This window comes from Perca fluviatilis, chromosome 13 (assembly GCF_010015445.1).
Source record: "Perca fluviatilis chromosome 13, GENO_Pfluv_1.0, whole genome shotgun sequence".
Taxonomy (NCBI): Eukaryota; Metazoa; Chordata; class Actinopteri; order Perciformes; family Percidae; genus Perca; species Perca fluviatilis.
Genome location: NC_053124.1, coordinates 36,963,058 through 36,987,950, shown reverse-complemented (window position 1 = coordinate 36,987,950; position 24,893 = coordinate 36,963,058). Strand labels below are relative to the sequence as shown.

The following is a 24,893-nucleotide window of genomic DNA, read 5'->3' as shown; positions in this document are numbered from 1 at the left end:
AAAGGTCCCATATCATACTCATTTTCACGTTCGTATATATTTTTGGGTTTCTATTAGAACATGTTGACATGCTTTAATGTTCAAGATACACATTGTTCTTCTTAGACAGTCTGTCTGAATGTATTCCCCCTCGGTCTGAAAAACTCAGTTTTAGCGCCTGTCTCTTTAAGCTCCCCCTCCTGAAAAAGCTCAGTCTGCTCTCATTGGTCAGCGTTTACGGGTCTTCTGCATATGCGCTCTTGGAGTTTCTGCACCGTCATTGCAGCCGGGGAATGACTGGAACAGCCCTGTAGCGGCAATTTTTAATTATTAGGATCACCATACTAATACAGTGATCGACCCCCTTTCTCCTTCAGAACTGCCTTAATTCTTGGTGGCATTGATTCAACAAGGTGCTGGAAGCATTCTTTAGAAATGTTGGCCCATATTGAGAGGAGAGCATCTTGCAGTTGATGGAGATTTGGGGGATCCACATCCAGGGCACGAAGCTCCCGTTCCACCACATCCCAAAGATGTTCTATTGGGTTGAGATCTGGTGACTGTGGGGGGGCATTTTAGTACAGTGAACTCATTGTCATGTTCAAAAAACCAATTTAAAATGATTGGAGCTTTGTGACCTGGTGCATTATCCTGCTGGAAGTAGCCATCAGAGGATGGGTCCATGGTGGTCATAAAGGGATGGACATGGTCAGAAACAAGGCTCAGGTAGGCTATGGCATTTAAACGATGCCCAATTGGTACTAAGGGGCCTAAAGTGTGCCGAGAAACCATCCCCCACACCATTACATCACCACCACCAGCAGCCTGCCCAGTGGTAACAAGGCATGATGGATCCATGTTCTCATTCTGTTAACGCCCAAATTCTGACTCTACCATCTGAATGTCTCAACAGAAATCGAAACTCATCAGACCAGACAACAATTTTCCAGTCTTCAACTGTCCAATTTTGGTGAGCTCATGCAAATTGTAGTCTTATTTTCCTATTTTTAGTGGCGATGAGTGGTACCCGGTGGGGTCTTCTGCTGGTGTAGCATCTAACAGTAAACAAACCGGGAACTATATTCTCAGACAGGCTTGCTGCGAGCATATCATTCCGCCCAAGTACTATATTCTTCCGCCTGAGAATATAGTTCCCGGTTTGTTTACGGTTAGAAGATGGCTGTGTCTCATGTTACATTGTTTTCTGTACACGCTGTGACTCTACAAATCACAACATGTAAATAGGAACATGTTGGCGTTATTTTGTCACTTATTGGGAGCAGTAGGATTACTGGAACCATTCACCTGCAGGATCTGTGCTGGCCTGATGCCGCTGGAGCCGTCAGACAGCATTACAGCACGCACGGAGATGAGAAGGCTATGTATGGACTAGTCTAACTCTGGGGGTTACGGTGAATAAGCTAAATTCCCAATAAGTTGGCGTGTTCCTTTAAGTCCTGGCCCCACCGGGGGCCCCCTCCGTTCTCCTTTGACTTGCATTGCGGGAAGGTTTCCTCCTCTTTATTCCGTCTGCTAGCAAACAACAGAAAACAAATGCCTAAAAGCTGCTGTGTGGTGAAATTCACTACCAACAGAATAAAGAACTCAGAACTTTTCATAAGCTGCCAACCCGAAAACCTGAGCTTTTATGAAGACAAAAGTGAATATACAATAGTCTTTATTGGGTAACACTTTACTTGAAGGTATCGACATAATCGTGACATGACACTGTCATGAACGTGTCGTAAACGTTATAAACAAGTCATTAATGTTCATGGCTTCTGTCATTAAGTGTCATTCGGTTTTTGTCACGACAAGTTGACATTGTTTGGGTTGTCTTGATTATGACAACTTGACATTACTCAAAGTGACATTACCAGAAGTTGTCTTGGTCATGACAAGTTGACATTAAAATTTGTTTGGGATGTCTTTGTCATGACAACTTCACATTAAATTTCTTTGAGTGTCCTTATTAAGACAACTTCCCAGTAAACAGGATGACATGATGTCAAGTTGTCATTACAAAGACATCCCAAACAAATTTTAATGTCAACTTGTCATGACCAAGACAACTTCCGCTAATGTCACTTTGATTAATGTCAAGTTGTCATAATCAAGACAACCCAAACAATGTCAACTTGTCACGACAAAACCCGAATGACACGTAATGACAGAAGTCATAAACGTTTATGACCTGTTTATAATGATTATGACACGTTTATGACATTGTCATGTCATAGTTATGACAGTGTCATGTCATGATTGTGTCGATACCTTCAAGTAAAGTGTTACCATTTATTGTCATTGTACATGTACAACGCAATCAAATGCAGTCAAAACATTAAGTGCAAAAGCAGGTAAATGAATATATATTATATATTATATATTTATATGTATATGTACGTGTATAAAAGAGTCTCTAAAGTCACTATAAAAATATTTAAAGAGGTATGTCATTGTTAAAAAGGAGAGTAAAAACACAAAACACAGGAATACCACACAAACAAGATATTAACGGCACATCTTCATCCTTAAAGTCAAAAGTCAAGCGCCGTTAAGTTAATTTATGGCTCTTATATAAATAGATTAAAACAGTGTTTTCAGTGTGTTTGTTGGTGTTTGAACTGTCCTGAAGCGTTGACACAGAGAGGGTCTGGGCTGAGAGGGAGCTTCTAGTTTGCTCTGGGCTCTTTGGAGACTTCACTCGGTAGTAAACATGGGGGGCGGGACTTTCAGAGTATGACGCGATGCGCTCTGTCTATTCTATATGTGTGTGTATGTGTGTATCTGTGTATGTGTGTGTGTGTGTGTGTGTGTGTGTGTGTGTCTGTGTGTATGCGTGTGTGTGTGTGTGTGTGTGTGTGTGTGTGTGTGTGTGTGTGTGGTGTTGTGTGTGTTTGTGTGTGTGTGTGTATGCGTGTGTGTTGTTGTGTGTGTGTGTCTGTGTGTATCTGTATGTGTATCTGTGTGTGTGTGTGTGTGTGTGTGTGTGTGTGTGTATCTGTATGTGTGTATCTCTATGTGTGTGTCTGTGTGTTTCTGTATGTGTATCTGTGTGTGTGTGTGTGTGTGTCTGTGTATATCTGTATGTGTATCTATGTGTGTGTGTGTGTCTGTGTGTTTCTGTATGTGTATCTGTGTGTGTGTGTGTCTTTGTGTGTGTCTGTGTGTGTGTATGTGTGTCTGTGTTTGTGTGTATCTGTGTGTGTGTGTCTGTCTGTGTGTGTGTGTGTGTGTGTGTGTGTCTGTCTGTGTGTGTGTCTGTGTTATTGTGTGTGTGTGTATGTGTGTATCTGTATGTGTGTATCTGTGTGTGTCTGTGTCTCTGTGTCTCTGTGTGTGTATGTGTGTATCTGTGTGTGTGTGTGTGTGTGTGTGTGTGTGTGTGTGTGTGTGTATGTGTGTGTATTCTGTGTATGTGTGTCTGTGTGTGTGTGTCTGTGTGTATCTGTGTGTGTGTGTTTATTATTTGTGTGTGTGTGTGTGTGTGTGTGTGTTGTGTGTGTCTGTGTGTGTGTCTGTGTGTGTGTGTGTGTCTGTGTGTGTGTGTGTGTGTGTGTGTGTCTGTGTGTATCTGTGTTTATGTGTATCTGTGTGTGTGTGTGTGTGTGTGTGTGTGTGTGTGTGTGTGTGTGTGTGTGTGTATGTGTGTATCTGTGTGTATGTCTGTGTGTGTGTGTGTCTGTGTGTCTGTGTGTCTGTGTGTATCTGTGTGTGTGTCTTTGTGTGTGTCTGTGTGTATCTGTATGTGTTTGTGTATCTGTGTGTGTGTGTGTGTGTGTGTGTGTGTGTGTGTGTCCCCTCGTACAACCGTTGCCGCTGCAACCAGCATGGCTTTCATTAGAGTCAACAGACACATGTAGGCGAAGATAGTATAGGAGACCTGCACCACGTAGACGATGAAGGGGGTGATGTAGGTAGGGTTCTCCGGCATGTTTACGAGGGTCAAGTTGATCTCCCACTCGGCCCAGAGGGTGCTGAAGTAGTGGCTATATTCATTAAGGGTGCCAAACGCCTGGGTCATATACACCATCCACAGAGCTGAGGAGAACATGAGAGGAGAAAAGTTTAAGTCATCTTATTCCAAACATTTCTAATCTCACAAGCTGCGTGAGAAGTATTTTCTGTCATATATGAAATGTTATATCCAATAACATCCGGTAGGTCCAATTTTCATGTTTAAACGTGGCCAGAGCTTGCAAATAATGAGGTAAACGTATTTTAGAAAAATCACAGTGAGCTAAAACATTCAGATTTCCAACTGCTCTGAACGCTCCGGTTTCAACAGTTTTTTTCTACTCTCGGCTGAGTGTTACGCAACTTTAAGTGGGCCTTTTATGATTGGTCATCTCCTCCAGCCAGGCAGAAACTACTGCAGTTTTTGAGGCTACTGAAGTGTTAACACTGTTGCATGTAGCTTCATGCTAACGGCAGTAAAAGCTGCAATCTTGGCTGCCAATGTTGTTAAATTCTCCTCAATTTCGGGTCACATTACTGTTGAAACATGCCCGATTGGGTAGTATTTGGTTCAGAAGCCTCTATCTGTGTTTTTCAAGGCACAAAGTACTGCTGTATACTCCGTTGAAGCCGGACACTGACTGTAAGAGACAATAACAACAGGAGAGAGAGGCGGAAAGCTGACCAATCAGAGCAGACTAGGCTTTTTAAAGAGACAGTAGCTCCAGAAAGAGGGTGAATACAGGTGCAGCAGCCATGGGCAGTATCAGAAGTGGTTTTGGAACATTAAAGCATGTAAACATGTTCGAAAACAAACACAAAAATACAAGTATGAAGCTGAAAATGCTATTTAATAGGTCACCTTTATTTACTTGTTAGCACATGTTGCCCAGAATATACTCACAGTTTCCGAAACCCAATGTCCACAATGAACATTAGAAACATGAACTTCAACAGGTCTCCAAACATAACCTAGGAGGAAATGAGACACATGGTAGGTCAGTCTGCAAAAACTAACTTTTCTAAATGTCTAATGAATGCTTTCAACTGTTTGTGATACACATTAGAAGCTGTTACTGTATGCTAGTCTATATCAAGGACGGAAGTTTCGCCCGTTGTCCCGCAAATACAGCTTTCTGTCAATTAACTTTAAACAGCCGCATCAGTCACATCGTGCAACATTAACGAGAATCTCTGAGCAACGTTACAGGCTGAAAATGTCAAGTTTTGAATAAGATGTAGGTGGTGCAACAAGACCGGCCTGCTTGATTCTTTCAGGGAATGATTGTAAAGATGTCTCTCTACATACTACTCTCTACTGCTGTCTCTCTACATACTACTCTCTACTGCTGTCTCTCTTCATACTACTCTCTACTGTTGTCTCTCTACATACTACTCTCTACTGCTGTCTCTCTACATACTACTCTCTACTGCTGTCTCTCTTCATACTACTCTCTACTGTTGTCTCTCTACATACTACTCTCTACTGCTGTCTCTCTACATACTACTCTCTACTGCTGTCTCTCTATACTACTCTCTACTGTTGTCTCTCTACATACTACTCTCTACTGCTGTCTCTCTTCATACTACTCTCTACTGTTGTCTCTCTTCATACTACTCTCTACTGCTGTCTCTCTTCATACTACTCTTACTGTTGTCTCTCTTCATACTTCTTACTGCTGTCTCTCTACATACTACTCTCTGTGTCTCTCTTCATACTACTCTCTATGTTGTCTCTTCATACTACTCTCTACTGTTGTCCTCTACATACTACTCTCTGCTGTTCTCTTCATACTCTCTACTGTCTCTCTTCATACTACTCTCTGCTGTCTCTCTCATACCTACTCTCTACTGTTGTCTCTTCATACTACTCTCTACTGTTGTCTTCTCTCTACTGTTGTCTCTCTACATACTACTCTCTACTGTTGTCTCTTACATACTACTCTCTACTGTTGTCTTCATACTACTCTCTACTGTCGTCTCTACATACTACTCTCTACTGTTGTCTCTCTACATACTACTCTCTACTGTTGTCTCTACTCTATCTCTCTACATACTACTCTCTGCTGTCTCTTCATACTATCTACTGTTGTCTCTCTACATACTACTCTCTACTGTTGTCTCTCTTCATACTACTCTACTATGTTATCTCTTACATACTACTCTCTACTGTCTCACTACTCTCTACTGTTGTTCTCTACATACTACTCTCTACTGTTGTCTCTTCTGCCTGGTGCGTTTTACACACACGCTAAATGATGCTTATTGCGTTGGTATCTGACGCTGAGAGACACTGATCAAGCGTGCATATTTTACGAGTTGGGAGTGAGAAAGGGTCACCGAGTCCTACCTTCTGTATCATGATGACATAGGGGCCGAGCATTTCGAAACCTCGAGCGAAGTACAGGACGTTGGTCCAGCAGAGAACTAAACACAGCGCCATCACCTCCTTCTCCGCCTGCACCGAGCAGACTCTGAACACACAGAGTATTACCACCAGGCATGCGTAGCTGATGCTGGAAACAACACAGAAGTTACTGTCAGGGCTATTCCAGAACAGGGAGCGTTGTTACAGCCAAAACACACCGGGTGTAGAAGTGCAGTAAAGCGCTGTGAAGCTTAACTTCACCAGAGATAACAGTGTCTAACAGGGCCTAACAGTACCTAGCAGTGCCTAACAGTACCTAGCAGTGCCTAACAGTGCATTAGCAGTGCCTAACAGTGCATAGCAGTGCCTAACAGTGCATAGCAGTGCCTAACAGTGCATTAGCAGTGCCTAACAGTGCATAGCAGTGCCTAACAGTGCATTAGCAGTGCCTAACAGTGCATAGCAGTGCCTAACAGTGCATAGCAGTGCCTAACAGTGCATAGCAGTGCCTTATAGTGCATAGCAGTGCCTAACAGTACCTAGCAGTGCCTAACATTACCTAATAGTGCATAGCAATGCCTAACAGTGCATAGCAGTGCCTAACAGTACATAGCAGTGCCTAACAGTACATAGAAGTGCCTAACAGTGCATAGCAGGGCCTAACAGTACATAGCAGTGCCTAACAGTACATAGAAGTGCCTAACAGTGCATAGCAGTGCCTAACAGTACCTAGAACAGTGCCTAATAGTGCCTAACAGGGACTAATAGTAGCTAGAACAGTGCCTAACAGTGCATAGCAGTGCCTAATAGTACCTAGTAGTACTAACAGTTCCTAACAGTGCTTATACTGCACTGTACATTTTATTCTTGTCTTTTAATGTTTTTTTTATTGATTTTAATTGTTTTGTAACTGCTCTTTTATGTTTCTCTCATTTCTTTTTAAATTCTTATACTGCACTGTAAATTTTATTCTTGACTTTGAATGTTTTTAAATTGTTTCTAATTGTTTTCTGAATGCTCTTTCATGTTTTATGTAAAGCACTTTGAATTGCCCTGTTGCTGAAATGTGCTATATAAATAAAGCTGCCTTGCCTTGCCTTAACTATTTTAATTTCGGCGCCCATGTTATCCAATTTGTCTGTTCATACCAGCTACAATCAAGCGCGGAGCAGGTTGGCCCTCGCACTCATTTCGGCATCTTTTTTATTTCCTCCACGAGCCGCGGGCGAATGTGTCAAGCCAGGCAGGTAATCAAATACAGGAAGACAACAGTGCAGCCGGATGCTTTACAAAAATAAAACATATTTCAAAATAAATCACCCAGGATCATGGTGATTTTTGCAATCTTGACTTCTCAGAAGTGTCTACAGCGAGACACGCGATCAGGCGCACAGAGAGAGAAAGACACACACACACACACACACACACACACACACACACACACACACACACACACACACACACACACACACACACACACACACACACACACACACACACACACACACACACACACAGCTTTGTGACTGGTCTGGAGAAATGCGAGGTCTGGTATGAATGGCCAGACGCGATCGGACGCCAATCTACACGCTTCCGCTATTACGGCGGCTTCAGGCGTGCGGTGTGTTCTTGCTGTTACACTGCTGAGATGTGTTTTCCACTCACAAGATAACGTGGAAGGGGCCTCCCAGTGCTGTCTGGCCAAAATAGTGCTTTGCCCCCACTCTCAGCATGTCAGGGATCTGTTGGAAGAGGGAGTACAGCAGCGCTGGAATGTAACTAAGTACATTTACTCCCCAAATGTTGAGGTACTTGTACTTTACTTGAGTCTTTTCTTTTGATGCCACTTTCTACTTCTACTCTGCTACATTTCAGAGAGAAATATTGGACTTTTTAATCCACTATATTCATCTGTTACAGCTTTAGTTACTAGTTACTTTAGTTACTCCGCTACATTCATCTGTTACAGCTTTAGTTACTAGTTACTTTAGTTACTCCGCTACATTCATCTGTTACAGCTTTAGTTACTAGTTACTTTAGTTACTTCACTACATTCATCTGTTACAGCTTTAGTTACTAGTTACTTTAGTTACTCCACTACATTTATCTGTTCCAGCTTTAGTTACTAGTTACTTTAGTTACTCCGCTACATTCATCTGTTCCAGCTTTAGTTACTAGTTACTTTAGTTACTCCGCTACATTCGTCTGTTCCAGCTTTAGTTACTAGTTACTTTAGTTACTCCGCTACATTCGTCTGTTACAGCTTTAGTTACTAGTTACTTTAGTTACTCCGCTACATTCGTCTGTTACAGCTTTAGTTACTAGTTACTTTAGTTACTCCGCTACATTCGTCTGTTACAGCTTTAGTTACTAGTTACTTTAGTTACTCCGCTACATTCATCTGTTACAGCTTTAGTTACTAGTTACTTTAGTTACTCCGCTACATTCATCTGTTCCAGCTTTAGTTACTAGTTACTTTAGTTACTCCACTACATTTATCTGTTCCAGCTTTAGTTACTAGTTACTTTAGTTACTCCGCTACATTCGTCTGTTACAGCTTTAGTTACTAGTTACTTTAGTTACTCCGCTACATTCGTCTGTTACAGCTTTAGTTACTAGTTACTTTAGTTACTCCGCTACATTCATCTGTTCCAGCTTTAGTTACTAGTTACTTTACACATTAAGATTTCTGCACACAAAACACAGTTTATAAAATCTGATGTCTGATTCTAAAGTAAACTAGTACCAGTCAAGTTTTGGACACACCTTCCCAGTCCAAAAGTGTGTCCAAACTGTTGACTGGTACGGCCCAGTGTTTAAGAAGATAAAGCATGTTTCATAGTCCCACCTCCAGCAACAGGATGACAACAGCTCCCAGGACGCTGATTATCTCCCCCACCAGCCGCAAGTGGTCCGCATGTGTCACGTAACTCTCCTGAGGCAGAGAGAGAGGAAATAGAAAGGATAAAAAAGAAATCCTTCCCATTATTATTATTATTATTATTATTATTAGTAGTAGTAGTAGTAGTAGCCTAGTAATATTACGAAGATACTGTCGACGTGTGCTTTTGTTGGTGGGCCGATAAACGTCAGCGCATATTTCCAAATAGCCGTAATTTAATGAACTCGCAATCACAATTTGGGAATCTACATGGTGACTTTCTTGCCAAAAAATACATGTAAACTTATTTTTTTATATTTGAACTGATTGACAGCCATAGTCCTATTCAGTGTTTCACCTACTCCTCCGACAGATTTTGAGCATCTTCATTAAATTTGGTACAGAAGATCTCTGGCTTAACCCGGAAAGACTTTCTATTACAGTTCAGCTATAGTTGGAACTCAAAGTTAGCTCTAAAGCCATGAGCATGGCTTATACTGTATATACTGTATCTTATATAAAATAAGCTATATCTCCTGAACGCTTTGTGTTATTGCAGCCACATTTGGAGGACATGTGTAGAGATGATGATTGCTATTAATCACAAGTTAACTAGGACACTCATGCGATCAATCACGCTTAAGATTTGAAGCGAGTGACAGCCCTGATTTACGCACATTAAGTGGTTTCTGGATCATGACGGTTTTGTCTTGGGTATTGTTGCTCACTGGAATGTCCATAATAGGGCGAAATACACAACACATTGTGAAGATCAACATGTACAGGAGGTAGACAAACAGCAGGACCCTGACACAGAAAAACAGAGCAATAAAAAAAAAACAGTGTTAAACAAGACTGGACATTTTGTACAGTTCAGATATTGGACTACAGATGTCAAACTTTACCTGAAGTAATGTTTTCCATACAGGTTCCACTTCAGGTTGACCAGCTGCCTCACAGGAGTCAGCTCCAGTATCCTTCTTGGCTGGTGAACAAAACAAAATTAGTTTTCAATTTCTCCTTAGCATCACATCAACGTACGGAATGTAAAAGCCAAAATGGCCAAAAAAAACGTTTAAGTTGTATGTGTATGAGTTCAACTTTTTTTTCGCCTTGCCTTTAGAGTTTCTGTATCAACATCATTCTTTCAGACCAGTCAGGGATTTAACAAAACACACATCCACCCATAGAAATAAAATGAATATAAAAGGCCATTTCCATTCAAATTAACGTAACAGAATTGTCATTGCAGTTGAGTCTAACCCTAGCGGTCTGCAGACCAGTTGCACCTGGGTCTAATGGTAGCGGTCTGCAGACCGACTGACGTTAGCGCCAAACAGTTCAACGGACTTTCTATCCTCTTGATTTCTATGATTGTACCTCTCTCAGGGGAGAGACCACGATGAGCTCCAGCACTGACATGCTGTCGGCCCATGAGTCTATCTCCGTCAGGTCGTACAGCATGGAGGTCAGGGGGCCCATATTCCACTGGACCACACGCCTTTTATTGACCAGGTGCTGAAACACCTGAAAGAGACAGAAGGAAGCATGCCAGTGAGGATAAGATTAGTAGACAATAAACACGACATTTCTATAGAGCAATTATTGAAGGGGCCACAAATGATACAAGCAAAACTTGTAGAGCATATGTGTAGTTGTGGAATGCTGGCAAGGCTGTTTTACTGGATTCACTTTAAACATCGCCCAGTTCAGACCAAAGATTCCCGACGAGACAAAACCGTTTTTCTGAAACGGCCCGTCTCAGCTGATGGTTTCACTGCGACTCAGCTGGTGGAGTCTCCAGAGGCTGGTTTTAGAACGTAAGAGACGTCTTCTGTTTCAACAGCCAATAGAGAAGTCATTTTGTAAAGTCAGCTACAATAAAATGATCCAAAATCCATTTTATTTCTACACTATTTCTTACATGTAAAAAAGAACAGACACATAATAAACAGAGACAAATTAAAATGTCAATTGGGGTGCCTCTAGCTCACCCAGTAAGAGCGTGCGCCCCATGTAGGCTGAGTCCTGCAGCGGCCCGGGTTCGAATCTGACCTGTGGCCCTTTGCTGCATGTCATCCCCCATCACTCTCCCTCTTTCCTGTCTTTCCACTGTCACTATATAAACGTTAATATATATATATATATATATATATATATATATATATAGTACAGGCCAAAAGTTTGGACACACCTTCTCATTCAATGCTTTTCCTTTTTATTTTCATGACTATTTACTAGGGCTGGTCCGAATACCATTTTTTGAGCTTCGAAGCTTCGGTAGAAATGAGCATCGAATATTCGAAGCTTCGGAGAGAGGGGGCTGAACATATTAGTAGGCTCGTTCGAGATGAACTGCGCCTCGCCTGTAAAGTAGACGAGAGCAGGCGGCAGCAGCGGGGGCGGTGACAAAAGTCCGCTCTCAAGTCGGACAGTTTTCCAGCTGACTCCAGCAGCCTTCAGGCTCAACAGGAAGTGACAGAAACACGGTGGTCCGATTCCGATTTAATAAAATGTTATCAGACCCATATATCAGCTCCTACACAGTCTCCAGTTGTTTTTATTATGACAGAGTAGCTGTCAAAATTCTCTACATGTGATCTGTTGCTGATTTTAATAAACAACAGACTGTAGATGATCCGTAATCTGAACAGATTTAGTCTCTCTGACTTTTAAACACAACTATCAGCCACACAACAGGTGTGCTGTACAGAATAAGCCTTTAAATCAGACAAATCACAGTTAAAATCCCTCCGATTGAAAATCAATAAAAAGTTTATATAAAACGTCGTCATGTTGAGTCGATTCTGAACCAATCAGCTGTTTGATCAGCTGAGAGGCCGGCGTTTCCCAGCATGCCCTGGGTCCACCTGCGTCCCCTGCTCTTGCAGTTGGTGAAAAGCACCTGCGCTGCCTGCGTCTCAGAACTGCGGCCGCCTTGGTCTCGTGAGATTATCGTTGCCCACGTGTGCATGACGTCAGAGCAAGTCGGGATCAAGTCGGACACAAATCTACCCAGCATGCATTGGGCGCCGATCGCCGGTGATCGATTCTGCGCAGATCTGGCTCATCTCGAACGAGCCTATTATCTCTAATAAAGGCAGGAATCTCTATTATTATCTCTAATAAAGGCAGGAATCTCTATGTGTCTGTCTGTTTGCGTTTTGATTATTTTGAGAACCTTTCATCCAAACGACTTCACAAGGGAGTGCAGTGTCGTATTTGGTATAATATAGACAGACAGGCCAGACGCGTTCAGAATTAATAAACTTTTAACCTCTCAAGGATCACCGTCTCGTCAACGGGACACTTTGTGACTGGGGCGTCGCTGTAACCTCGATAAAACTTCCACTCATGAGTGTTTTTATAACTTTAAAGCATTAAATCTTTAAAATATACAGCCATGTACACAACTGTTACAAAGTAACAGAACATAAAACAATTCAGCCCTAATCTGCGCAGCCGAGAGTGCATGCATACCTGTTTTCGTTGTCCTTTCAGCAACAAAGTGGTATTTTGACCAAAACTTGATTTTCATAAATCCCCAAGAGTCCAAGGAAATGTAATATCCAAGCTTTATATTCCAAAACGATCTCTTCGCCTCACAATGTTGAAGTTTCTGGCCGAATCACAATGGAAAAACGCGAAACAGTTTTCCATTTCCGCACTTGTTATCGCCGCTAGCTTCTCTGCCCAGCTTGCTAAATGCTCGAAGTGTACCGACAGTATCTTCTTCTTCTTCTTCTTCTTCTTCTTTGTAGTTTATTGGCGGTTGGCAAACCAACTTAAATGTGCATTACCGCCACCAACTGGACTGGAGTGTGAACGAGAGATAAATGCAGAAAATAAATAAACCAAAATAAAAAATAAATAAATTAAAAAAAACGAATATTCGAATGTCAAATTTTCAAATCGAATACCAACCCACCGAACGAATATTCGAATATTCGGGTCCAGCCCTACTATTTACATTGTAGATTCTCACTAAAGGCATCAAAACTATGAATGAACACATATGGAATTATGTACTTAACAAAAAAGTGTGAAATAACTGAAAACATGTCTTATATTTTAGATTCTTCAAAGTAGCCATGTCCATGCATTTGTTACTTCCAGGCTGGACTATTGTAATTCCCTACTGTCAGGTTGCTCAAATAAGTCTCTTAAGACTCTCCAGCTGATCCAGAATGCTGCAGCGCGTGTTCTCACAAGAACTAAGAAAAGAGATCATATTTCTCCTGTATTAGCTTCTCTGCATTGGCTTCCTGTTGAATCCAGGATTGAGTTTAAAGTCCTTCTCTTGACCTACAAAGCTCTAAATGGTCTAGCACCATCATATCTAGAAGAGCTCCTAATACCCTATTGTCCCACTAGAACACTGCGCTCCCAGAATGCAGAGTTACTGGTGGTACCTAGAGTCTCTAAAAGTAGAATGGGGCCAGAGCCTTCAGTTATCAGGCTCCTATCCTATGGAACCAGCTCCCGATCTGGGTTCGGGGGGCAGAAACTGTCACCTCATTCAAGAATGAACTTAAAACTCTCCTATTTGATAAAGCTTATAGTTAGGGAGTGAGGAGTTGCAGTGTTCACCTAACTGGCCCAACTGCTTCTCTTCATAATTGTTAGATTAATAATACATAACAAAGTAGAGGGAGGCAGGCCAGCCAAGCCAGATCCGGCAGGGGGAGAGTTCTAAGCCCGAAAAAAGCTACCTCTCCTTATGACCTGTCTCTCTTAGTTACCTGTTATAGTTACGCTGTTATAGTCCTAGACTGCCGGGGGACTTCCTTCCTTTGACACACTGAGCTGCTCTCTCCTCTCCCTTTCTATTACTGTTTCTATTACTGTTACTATTACTATTTGTGTGCAGCCCGTCCCAGAAATGCTTGTTACTAATCCTAGCTTCTGGGGAGTTTACTCCCCGGAGTCCTTATGCTTTTTTTTTCCCCCAGCGTATTTCCTTGGAGAACGTTGGCACCAAGACCCTGGTTGCAGCTGTCGCCGTGGTCCTGCTGCACTCCCTGCTGAGCTCAGCGATGCCCTGCAATGTCATGCTGCGTCCTGCTGAACCCTGCAGCTTCCCGCTACATCCAGTCACTGTTCCATTATTAATGTGACTACTATCGCCACTGTTCATCACACCCCCAACCGGCTCGTCAGACACCGCCTACCAAGAGCCTGGGTCTGTCCGAGGTTTCTTCCCAAGAGGGAGTTTTTCCTCGCCACTGTCGCACTGCTTGCTCTTGAGGGAATTACTGGAATTGTTGGAATTGTTGGGGCTTTGTAAATTATAGAGTGTGGTCTAGACCTACTCTATCTGTAAAGTGTCTCGAGATAACTTATGTTATGATTTGATACTATAAATAAAATTGAATTGAATTGAATAGCCACCCTTTGCTTTTTTATTAATAAGGGAAAAACTTCCACTAATGAACCCTGACAAAGCACACCTGTGAAGGTAAAACCATTTCAGGTGACTACCTCATGAAGCTCATTGAGAGAACACCAAGGGTTTGCAGAGCTATCAAAAAAAGCAAAGGGTGGCTACTTTGAGGAATCTAAAATATAAGACATGTTTTCAGTTATTTCACACTTTTTTGTTAAGTACATAATTCCATATGTGTTCATTCATAGTTTTGATGCCTTCAGTGAGAATCTACAATGTAAATAGTCATGAAAATAAAGAAACACATTGAATGAGAAAGTGTGTCCAAACTTTTGGCCTGTACTGTATATATATATACAGTACAGTATATGTATATATATATATATATATATATGTATATATATATATACATATACACATATATATATATATATATAAGCCATTTTCACAGTTTGGCTATAGGGTGGCCCTGGCAGTTTGCTCCAATGCTGTTAGCAAGGCTTATATCTAACAAAAAGCCATATCTAGGGTTGGGTACCGAGGCCGGTGCTAATACGGCATGGTGTCTAAACGACCGGTGTCTACCAGACAGAATAGCAACGCGGATTTCGCTGCCTCATTTCGGTGCTAATGCAATGCTCTGTTCTCTGACGCTCCGAAACAAACATTAGAGGCAACAGAAGCATTGCTGCATGGGATGCTAGATAACACTACACCCGGCAACAGGTAAGCCTACCGTTAGCTAGCAGCTGGAGTAAACACAGTTAAAATGCTGACAGCTGAACGGTGTGATGTGTGTCTGTATTTCACGGGAGAGGATTCCAACAGCAGGACGTCCAACAGTCTGCAGCTGCTGTTGTCCTAAAAACAACACTGACAGTGCGTTCACTTGAAACTCACCTCGCCAGCCTCGTGGTGCATTCAAAATTATTGGAAAATACCCTTTTCTCATCTAGTGGTTGTTTTTGTCATTTACCAGCAATTTACAGTTGAAATAAGACATTGTAATAACTAACTGTGATTACATTTAGGAGTCTTTGCTATGGAGATGATACACCATCTCGTCTCATTGGTCTTAACTGGACTTTATAGAGATGAAGCTGAACTGAGAACAAGCTAACTAGCCAGCCGGCTGGCCACTAAATTAGTAAAAAATGAACAACTTAATGTTTCGTTCACAAGCTCTCGCTGTGCTTTCTACGCTCTCACAGTGAGGAAGCACAGCGCTCTCTCAGATGACTGACAGCTCATCTCAACAAGTGTAGCATGAAGGCACACTGGGTGGAATTAGCAAGCTAGCTAACTAACTATCCAACAAGCTACCATACAAGCTAAGTAACGTTATAACTGCTAACCTAGCGGCCTCGTGGAAAAATGCATAATATTTTGTCATGACTAATTTATTAATGACTCAGCATCATCTGCAATAAAGAATCATGTTATCCGATGTTTAAAGTGAATAAAACAGCCTTGACAGCCTACTTACTGACGCGATTCAAACAAACTTTGTTCTCTCCCACGAGTCCCACCAGACTTCTGTACGTAGGTACCATTAATGTAAAGGGAGAAATCCAAGCTGTGGACCAAACTACTGTGAGGCTACACTTTTTTTTGCCCCGTTTGCATTATTATAGTTTTACAGTTTACACAATTATTTAAATATATATTATTTACATTACACAGCAACCACACAGTGATTTCAGCCTACGCTCACCACAGTGTTTCCCTTTTTGGCAGCTAGTTTAAAAGTTGTAAGGCCTCGGTTGTTGGGCATCATATCGATTGGCACCGGCTGGTCCAGCTCGGCATCGCGTGCCATAATCAGGTCAAGAGCCTGACATGCAATCGTCCTGTTGGGCTGCAGGACCAAAATGTGAAGCACTGTGTTACCTAGACAGAAAAACAAGGGAATACAAAAAGAGACAAGAAGAGAGAAGATAAGGCCATTAATAATCAAAAGGCTGTAACTAACTAACTAACTAACTAACTAACTAACTAACTTCTAACTTTTAATGGATTGGATTTCATTTGTTGTGTCTAAATCTGAACATTGATAATGTTAGTGATAGTGAGATACTTGCTGAAGCTGCATTTCTAGTGATGATAAGGTAAAAACGTTTTATTTCTCTTATTCAGTGCTCTGTTTTAATGGCGCTTGCTCTTCAGTCACTCTATAGGTCACTTGACCATATGCTGTGCTTGCGGGTGCTCGTTGAGTCTCTGGGCTGTATATATATATATATATATGTCTAGGACAGTAATGTCAGCTGAAGCGAACTACTCTCAACTGGACAAAGAAGGTCTGGCGGTGATATTTGGCATTCAGCATTTCAAGTATTTTATATGGAAGGAGGTTTGTCACTAGCACTGACCCACAAACCTTTACTGTCTCTCTTCAATGAAATTAAGTCAGTGCCCCAAATGGATTCTCCTCGTATACAGCGATGGGCAGTAACCTTGAGAGCGTATGAGTATGACATTGTTTACAAGCCAGGAAAAAAACATAGCAACACAAATGCGTTGAGTCGACTCCCTCTGCCTCAACAGTCCGTCAAAAGAGAGCAAGAGGAACGAGTGCTGATGATGGAGAATGTGGCCCTCATCTCAGCAGCTGAAATGAGCAGATGGACAAGCAGAGATCTTGTGTTGTCCAGAGTGGCACAGTTCGTCCAACATGGTTGGCCACCACAAGACCGGGACCCAGCTTCCCAATCATATGCTGTTAGGAAAACAGTGTTAAGTGTACAAGATGGAGGTGACTGTGGGGCTCACGCGTAGTCGGGGTTACCCCTACATACCGCGGTCATACTGGACCCTGGTGCATTAGTCGGGGTTACCCCTACATACCGCGGTCATCCTGGACCCTGGTGCATTAGTCAAGGTTACCCCTACATACCGCGGTCATCCTGGACCCTGGTGCATTAGTCGGGGTTACCCCTAATACCGCGGTCATCCTGGACCCTGGTGCATTAGTCGGGGTTACCCCTACATACCGCGGTCATCCTGGACCCTGGTGCATTAGTCAAGGTTACCCCTACATACCGCGGTCATCCTGGACCCTGGTGCATTAGTCGGGTTACCCCTACATACCGCGGTCATCCTGGACCCTGGTGCATTAGTCGGGTTACCCCTACATACCGCGGTCATCCTGGACCCTGGTGCATTAGTCGGGGTTACCCCTACATACCGCGGTCATCCTGGACCCTGGTGCATTAGTCGGGGTTACCCCTACATACCACGGTCATCCTGGACCCTGGTGCATTAGTCGGGGTTACCCCTACATACCGCGGTCATCCTGGACCCTGGTGCATTAGTCGGGTTACCCCTACATACCACGGTCATCCTGGACCCTGGTGCATTAGTCGGGTTACCCCTACATGCGGTCATCCTGGACCCTGGTGCATTAGTCAGGGTTACCCTACATACCGCGGTCATACTGGACCCTGGTGCATTAGTCAGGGTTACCCTACATACCACGGTCATCCTGGACCCTGGTGCATTAGTCGGGTTCCCCTACAACACGGTCATCCTGGACCCTGGTGCATTAGTCGGGTTACCCCTACATACCGCGGTCATCCTGGACCCTGGTGCATTAGTCGGGTTACCCTTACCATACCACGGTCATACTGGACCCTGGTGCATTAGTCGGGGTTACCCCTACATACCACGGTCATCCTGGACCCTGGTGCATTAGTCGGGTTACCCCTACATACCGCGGTCATCCTGGACCCTGGTGCATTAGTCAAGGTTACCCCTACATACCACGGTCATCCTGGACCCTGGTGCATTAGTCAAGGTTACCCCTACATACCGCGGTCATCCTGGACCCTGGTGCATTAGTCGGGGTTACCCCTACATACCGCGGTCATCCTGGACCCTGGTGCATTAGTCGGGTTACCCCTACATACCGCGCTCATCCTGGACCCTGGTGCATTAGTCAAGGTTACCCCTACATACCACGGTCATCCTGGACCCTGGTGCATTAGTCGGGGTTACCCCTACATACCACGCTCATCCTGGACCCTGGTGCTGGCTCCTGCGTCGATCAACATGGAGATAATGTCCTTGTTCCCAACACACGCAGCAAAAGACAGGATGTGCTCACCTGTTGACCAAATGTACATTTTAGTGGTCCCCTAATACTGTATCTGAAGTCTCTTTTATATAGACCTTAGTGGTCCCCTAATACTGTATCTGAAGTCTCTTTTATATAGACCTTAGTGGTGCCCTAATACTGTATCTGAAGTCTCTTTTATATAGACCTTAGTGGTCCCCTAATACTGTATCTGAAGTCTCTTTTATATAGACCTTAGTGGTCCCCTAATACTGTATCTGAAGTCTCTTTTATATAGGCCTTAGTGGTCCCCTAATACTGTATCTGAAGTCTCTTTCCCGAAATTCAGTCTTGGTGCAGAATTACAGCCACTAGAGCCAGTCCCACTATAAGCTTTCCTTAGGATGGGCCATTTTCTGTGTAGCTATTGAGAAGGAGAGAGGGGGGGCAAGGTGGTGCGTGGGGGTGTGGCCTTGACCAACTGCTGGTTTGAAAGCCATGATGTCTCTCTCTCTCTCTCATGGGGGGGCCAAATTCTCTGGGCGGGCAAAGCAGAGAAAGAGGAGGTAACCTTGCTCCTTATGACCTCATAAGGAGAAGATTCCTGATTGGCCCATCTGATCTTTAATTTTCTCAAAGGCAGAGCAGGATACCCAGGGCTCGGTTTACACCTATCACCATTTCTAGCCACTGGGGGACCATAGGCAGGCTGGGGGAACTCACATTAATGTTAACAAACCTAATAAAGTGACATTTTCATGCCATGGGACCTTTAAGAGTAATGCAACAGGTACTTATCATTTTGAGCAGTTGTATGAATTGATAGTTAGATGATTGTAATGAAATGAGTAGACAATCATCTGAGATGTAATGTGTGAATTGCTTTTTGAAATAGTAGTACTTTGATGTTAAGTTGTGTCATATTGAACAGGTGATCTTTGTTAAATTAACAAATTATCTCAGGTTTATGTGTATTGTATCCAAACAATTGAAACAAGTGTTAGAGTTTTGAAAAAATGTGTATTTTGATCATTGGTTGTGAGTTTTGTGTCTTAGAGTTTTTGAAAAATGACAAAATGATTGTAAAAAACTGTAACTGTATCATACACACATCATTATCTGTTTGTTAATTACGGGGCAAAATCTGGGTAACAAGCTGCCAGAACGGACTTATGTCTCAGAGTGTACAGCCTTTACAGAGAGCGTTGGGACTTACCGTAGTATATGAGTCCTCGTAAACTCTTCCTGAAGAACAGACCGGTGACTCGCGGTGTAGCCACGTCAGCACCGCGATCAATCAAATGACGAACCAGGCTGATGTTCTGCGTCACCACGGCGATGTGGAGAGGAGTGACACCTGAGACAGCGTAAATCAACTTTTCATTCATTTCTCATTTCCCGTGTTGGGTAAGTGAGGCTCACATTTATCCCATGTGTGTCCCTTGACTGGAGTAAAGGGCCGTCCACACCGAGAACGATAGCTATAAATCTAGAGTTTTGAAAAACCACAACTATAACTACGATAACGACAGTGAGTGACAATGTCGTTGGGATCACTTTCAGAGAGATTGGATGAACGATGGAAACACTGGCAGCCAATCAGAATCCATATGAATTCACAGCATGACACGACGGAGAGAGATTTGGATTTGGAAGTGGTTTGAAATTTATATGTTGAACAATAAAAAAGGTATTAAAGATTAATACCTTAGAAATAGTTGGTATTGCATTTTTACGACGGTCCCTAAGTACGTCTATTGTGACGGTCTATTGTGACTGTTGCATGGAAAAGGCAGCGGGATCCGCGCCCAGAGATCGCCGCTAGACTTTTATGGTTCCTAAAATGTACCTGAATTTACAAATATAAGCTAAATGATATTACTACAGACATTCCTGTAATCTTACATCGCAATATCTGATGTAGATTATGTAAGGGATAATGTAGAGCGAGGCGGTTGTTATAGCGAATACAACCCCGACAGGGTGATCAGGTCTTGAATCAGCCTGAAGGGGTTGTATTCGCTATAAACCATTCGCCTCTACATTATCCCGCTTATTACATGGCTACTTACCAAATAAATCAATAATTTGACTAATAACTTAATAAATAGTCCGTTCCGTCTCTACGGTTGGAATCCTGCGTCCATAGCAACGTAAAAACTCTGTAATGCAATCCTTCGTCTATTAGCTACTCAACACCACCTTACAGGCTGTGGTAGTAGCCGTATATTTTATGGGGTGCTGCCGTGGTGGACAAATGACCCAGCTGCTGTTTTAATCACTGCAGGAATTAACATAACATTAGCTAAATGTAGAAGCGGGTTAGCGAGCGGGCTACGCTAGCGCTGGAGCGGCTAGCTTGCGGGCTATCGGCTGCTCTAATTTACAGTAAACTGAACATTTCTGTTGACGGTGAAGTGAGACACGGTGAATGGCTTCTTTGGGAATATTTATGTGGACGTTTATGTCCTCGTTCATCTCGTTTCCTTTTGCGAGGCGCTGCGATGTTGACACACCGTAAGTTAACGTTAAACAAGTTGCAAATGTAATAGCTAACTAATTAGCGTTGTTGTCCCTACGGCTGTTGCTGCGGAGCTAGCGATCATAGACGGTATATAAAGATACTACGAGGCGAGCTTCAACGCGATCTGCTGTCATTGCTTGGAGGACAGAGTTGCTCCACGTTTCCCCACTTTTGCCACAGCTGATAGGCTAAATTATCCGGACTTCTTTCAGCGGATTGATTGATAGCTGTCCTCCAGAGTGAACAGAACTGCATCCATGGCAACGCTCTGCTTTTGCATGGCAACGGTGTGTTATCCTTAGCAGCGGTCTGTTATCAAGAAATAACAGACCGCATTCTACATTAGAATTCAAGCAAGCCATGTAATAATTATTATTATCAGCTGGAGCGTGCATCGCATGCGCGTCTGACGTAGCAGTTTGCAGAAAATTATCATTCAGCGGTGTGGAGGACTCCAATAAAAGTCATTTTTCAGTTTTTCAAGAATCGGTTTAGGAATCGGAATCGTTTTAAAAGTACCGGTTCGGCATCGGAATGGTTAAAATCCAAACGGTACCAAACCCTATTCATCATACACTGGTTGGCGAAAATTTGCCAAACAAAATTGTCACTCATCCTGCGATAGCGATGTGCTTTCCTACGATGTGAAAAGAGCGCGTGCATGCAACATTAAGTTGGTACATTTAACTATTTTAGAGGCTGTGGATGTTGTTTACTTCATTAATGTGTTCACTGAGTTAATGGACTGAGGATGGGAGGAGGATTCGGTATTCGATTTCGGATTCGGCAGAAACTTAACCAGTGGATTCGGTATTCGGCCGAACCCCAAAAATCTGGATTCGGTGCATCCCTACTTATCTTGTCTTGTCTTATCTTGTCTTGTCTTGTCTCATCTTGTCTTGCCTTATCTTGTCTTGTCTTGTCTTGTCTTGTCTTACCTTATCTTTCCTTGTCTTGTCTTGCCTTGTCTTGTCTTGTCTTGTCTTGTCTTACCTTATCTTGTCTTGTCTTGCCTTGTCTTGTCTTGTCTTGTCTTGTCTCATCTTGTCTTGTCTTGTCTTATCTTATCTTGTCTTATCTTACATTGTCTTGTCTTGTCTTGTCTTGTCTCATCTTGTCTTGTCTCATCTTATCTTGTCTTGTCTTGTCTTGTCTTGTCTCATCTTGTCTTGTCTTGTCTCATCTTATCTTGTCTTGTCTTGTCTTGTCTTGTCTCATCTTGTCTTGTCTTGTCTCATCTTATCTTGTCTTGTCTTGTCTTACCTTCTTGTCTTGTCTTGTCTTGTCTTGTCTTACCTTATCTTGTCTTGTCTTGTCTTGTCTTACCTTACCTTGTCTTATCTTACATTGTCTTGTCTTGTCTTGTCTTATCTTACCTTATCTTGTCTTGTCTTGTCTTATCTTGTCTTATCTTATCTTGTCTTATCTTATCTTGTCTTATCTTACATTGTCTTGTCTTATCTTGTCTTATCTTACATTGTCTTGTCTTATCTTATCTTATCTTGTCTTTGTCTTATCTTATCTTGTCTTATCTTATCTTGTCTTATCTTATCTTGTCTTATCTTACATTGTCTTGTCTTATCTTACCTTATCTTGCCTTGCCTTGTCTTATGTTGTCTTATCTTACCTTGTCTTGTCTTGTCTTGTCTTGCCTTGCCTTGCCTTGTCTTGTCTTGTCTTGCCTTGCCTTGTCTTGCCTTGTCTTGTCTTGTCTTACCTTATCTTGTCTTATCTTGTCTTATCTTACATTGTCTTGTCTTATCTTACCTTATCTTGTCTTGTCTTGTCTTATCTTGTCTTATCTTATCTTGTCTTATCTTATCTTGTCTTATCTTACATTGTCTTGTCTTATCTTACCTTATCTTGTCTTGCCTTGTCTTATGTTGTCTTATCTTACCTTGTCTTGTCTTGTCTTGCCTTGCCTTGCCTTGCCTTGTCTTGTCTTGTCTTGTCTTGTCTTGTCTTGCCTTGCCTTGTCTTGTCTTGCCTTACCTTATCTTGTCTTATCTTGTCTTATCTTACATTGTCTTGTCTTGTCTTATCTTATCTTGTCTTGTCTTATCTTACCTTGTCTTGTTTTGTCTTGTCTTGTCTTGTCTTGTCTTGTCTTATCTTACCTTATCTTATCTTACCTTATCTTCCCTTGTCTTATGTTACCTTGTCTTGTCTTATCTTATCTTATCTTGTCTTACCTTATCTTATCTTATCTTATCTTGTCTTACCTTATCTTACCTTATCTTATCTTATCTTCCCTTGTCTTATGTTACCTTGTCTTGTCTTATCTTACCTTATCTTGTCTTATCTTCCCTTGTCTTATCTTACATTGTCTTGTTTTGTCTTGTCTTGTCTTATCTTATCTTACCTCATCTTGTCTCATCTTATCTTATCTTACCTTACCTTGTCTTGTCTTGTCTTGTCTTGTCTTATCTTATCTTACCTCATCTTGTCTCATCTTATCTTATCTTACCTTATCTTATCTTATCTTATCTTACCTTACCTTATCTTATCTTACCTTATCTTATCTTGTCTTACCTTATCTTATCTTATCTTACCTTACCTTATCTTATCTTACCTTATCTTATCTTGTCTTACCTTATCTTATCTTGTCTTACCTTATCTTATCTTGTCTTATCTTACCTTATCTTACCTTACCTTATCTTGTCTTATTTTGTCTTACCTTATCTTATCTTACCTTATCTTGTCTTATCTTATCTTGTCTTATCTTCCCTTGTCCTATGTTACCTTGTCTTGTCTTATCTTATCTTCCCTTGTCTTATGTTACCTTGTCTTATCTTATCTTGTCTTGTCTTATCTTCCCTTGTCTTATGTTACCTTGTCTTATCTTATCTTATGTTGTCTTGTCTTGTCTTGTCTTATCTTATCTTGTCTTATCTTATCTTATCTTATCTTCCCTTGTCTTATGTTACCTTGTCTTATCTTGTCTTATCTTATCTTATCTTATCTTATCTTCCCTTGTCTTATGTTACCTTGTCTTATCTTGTCTTATCTTATCTTATCTTATCTTCCCTTGTCTTATGTTACCTTGGCTTATCTTGTCTTATCTTATCTTGTCTTGTCTTATCTTATCCTATCTTGTCTTATCTTATCTTATCTTATATTGTATTATCTTGTCTTATCTTATCTTAAGTTAACATGTGAACCCTGTGATGTGTGTGTGCTTGTTTCTGTGTCTGTGAGTTCCTGCGTGTCCACCTTGGAAGATCTCGGCGGTCATCGGCTCGTTGATGAGTTCGGGAGCTGCGTCCATCAGAGCCACGGCGGCCTCCAGGTTGTCGGCCATGACGGCGACGTGCAGCGCCGTTTCGCCGAGAGCCCCTGAGGGAGAGGTGGGGGACGATTTATTTATGTATCTGTTGCTACGGTACCTACCATCAGCAACTACATCATATCTGTTAACAGGGAAACAGAGAGAAAGCCAAAAAAGTAGAAAATCCATTTTATGTTCTTCTTTACAAAGTAAATAAATGTTAAAATGACTGACATGTGATGTCATTCTTCTATGAAAACTATCAGTTTTTAGAAATGTCTCCTGATGTATTATTAAAGTGTTTGACTTTACTTTATGAATACTATCTGATCTGAGTAAATGAAAATCACTAATCCAATCAGTGCCCGTGTATCGGGAACGACTGAAACAAAAACTAAAAAATGCGAAATAACCGACAAAAACTAGGCCATGGCAGAGCAAGCTTTACTATTAAAGGAGACATTTTGGCCCCAAAA

At 42.0% G+C, this 24,893-nt stretch overlaps 1 protein-coding gene across 1 annotated transcript in view; it reads right to left on the bottom strand.

Moving 5' to 3' along the window:
- Nucleotides 1-3,796: 3,796 nt before the first annotated feature.
- LOC120571057 (transient receptor potential cation channel subfamily V member 5-like) overlaps nucleotides 3,797-24,893 on the bottom strand; it is a 21,552-nt gene continuing 455 nt past the window's right edge. The window contains exons 2-13 of the mRNA XM_039819759.1: nucleotides 24,363-24,485; nucleotides 19,842-19,982; nucleotides 18,578-18,676; nucleotides 16,286-16,461; nucleotides 10,566-10,712; nucleotides 10,091-10,170; nucleotides 9,863-9,992; nucleotides 9,153-9,239; nucleotides 7,970-8,046; nucleotides 6,287-6,452; nucleotides 4,841-4,908; nucleotides 3,797-4,020 (exon numbers count right to left, since the gene is read on the bottom strand). Coding sequence (XP_039675693.1) covers nucleotides 3,978-4,020; nucleotides 4,841-4,908; nucleotides 6,287-6,452; nucleotides 7,970-8,046; nucleotides 9,153-9,239; nucleotides 9,863-9,992; nucleotides 10,091-10,170; nucleotides 10,566-10,712; nucleotides 16,286-16,461; nucleotides 18,578-18,676; nucleotides 19,842-19,982; nucleotides 24,363-24,450 — 1,302 coding nt within the window. The 5' untranslated portion in view covers nucleotides 24,451-24,485 and the 3' untranslated portion in view covers nucleotides 3,797-3,977. The remainder of the gene's footprint in view (nucleotides 4,021-4,840; nucleotides 4,909-6,286; nucleotides 6,453-7,969; nucleotides 8,047-9,152; nucleotides 9,240-9,862; nucleotides 9,993-10,090; nucleotides 10,171-10,565; nucleotides 10,713-16,285; nucleotides 16,462-18,577; nucleotides 18,677-19,841; nucleotides 19,983-24,362; nucleotides 24,486-24,893) is intronic.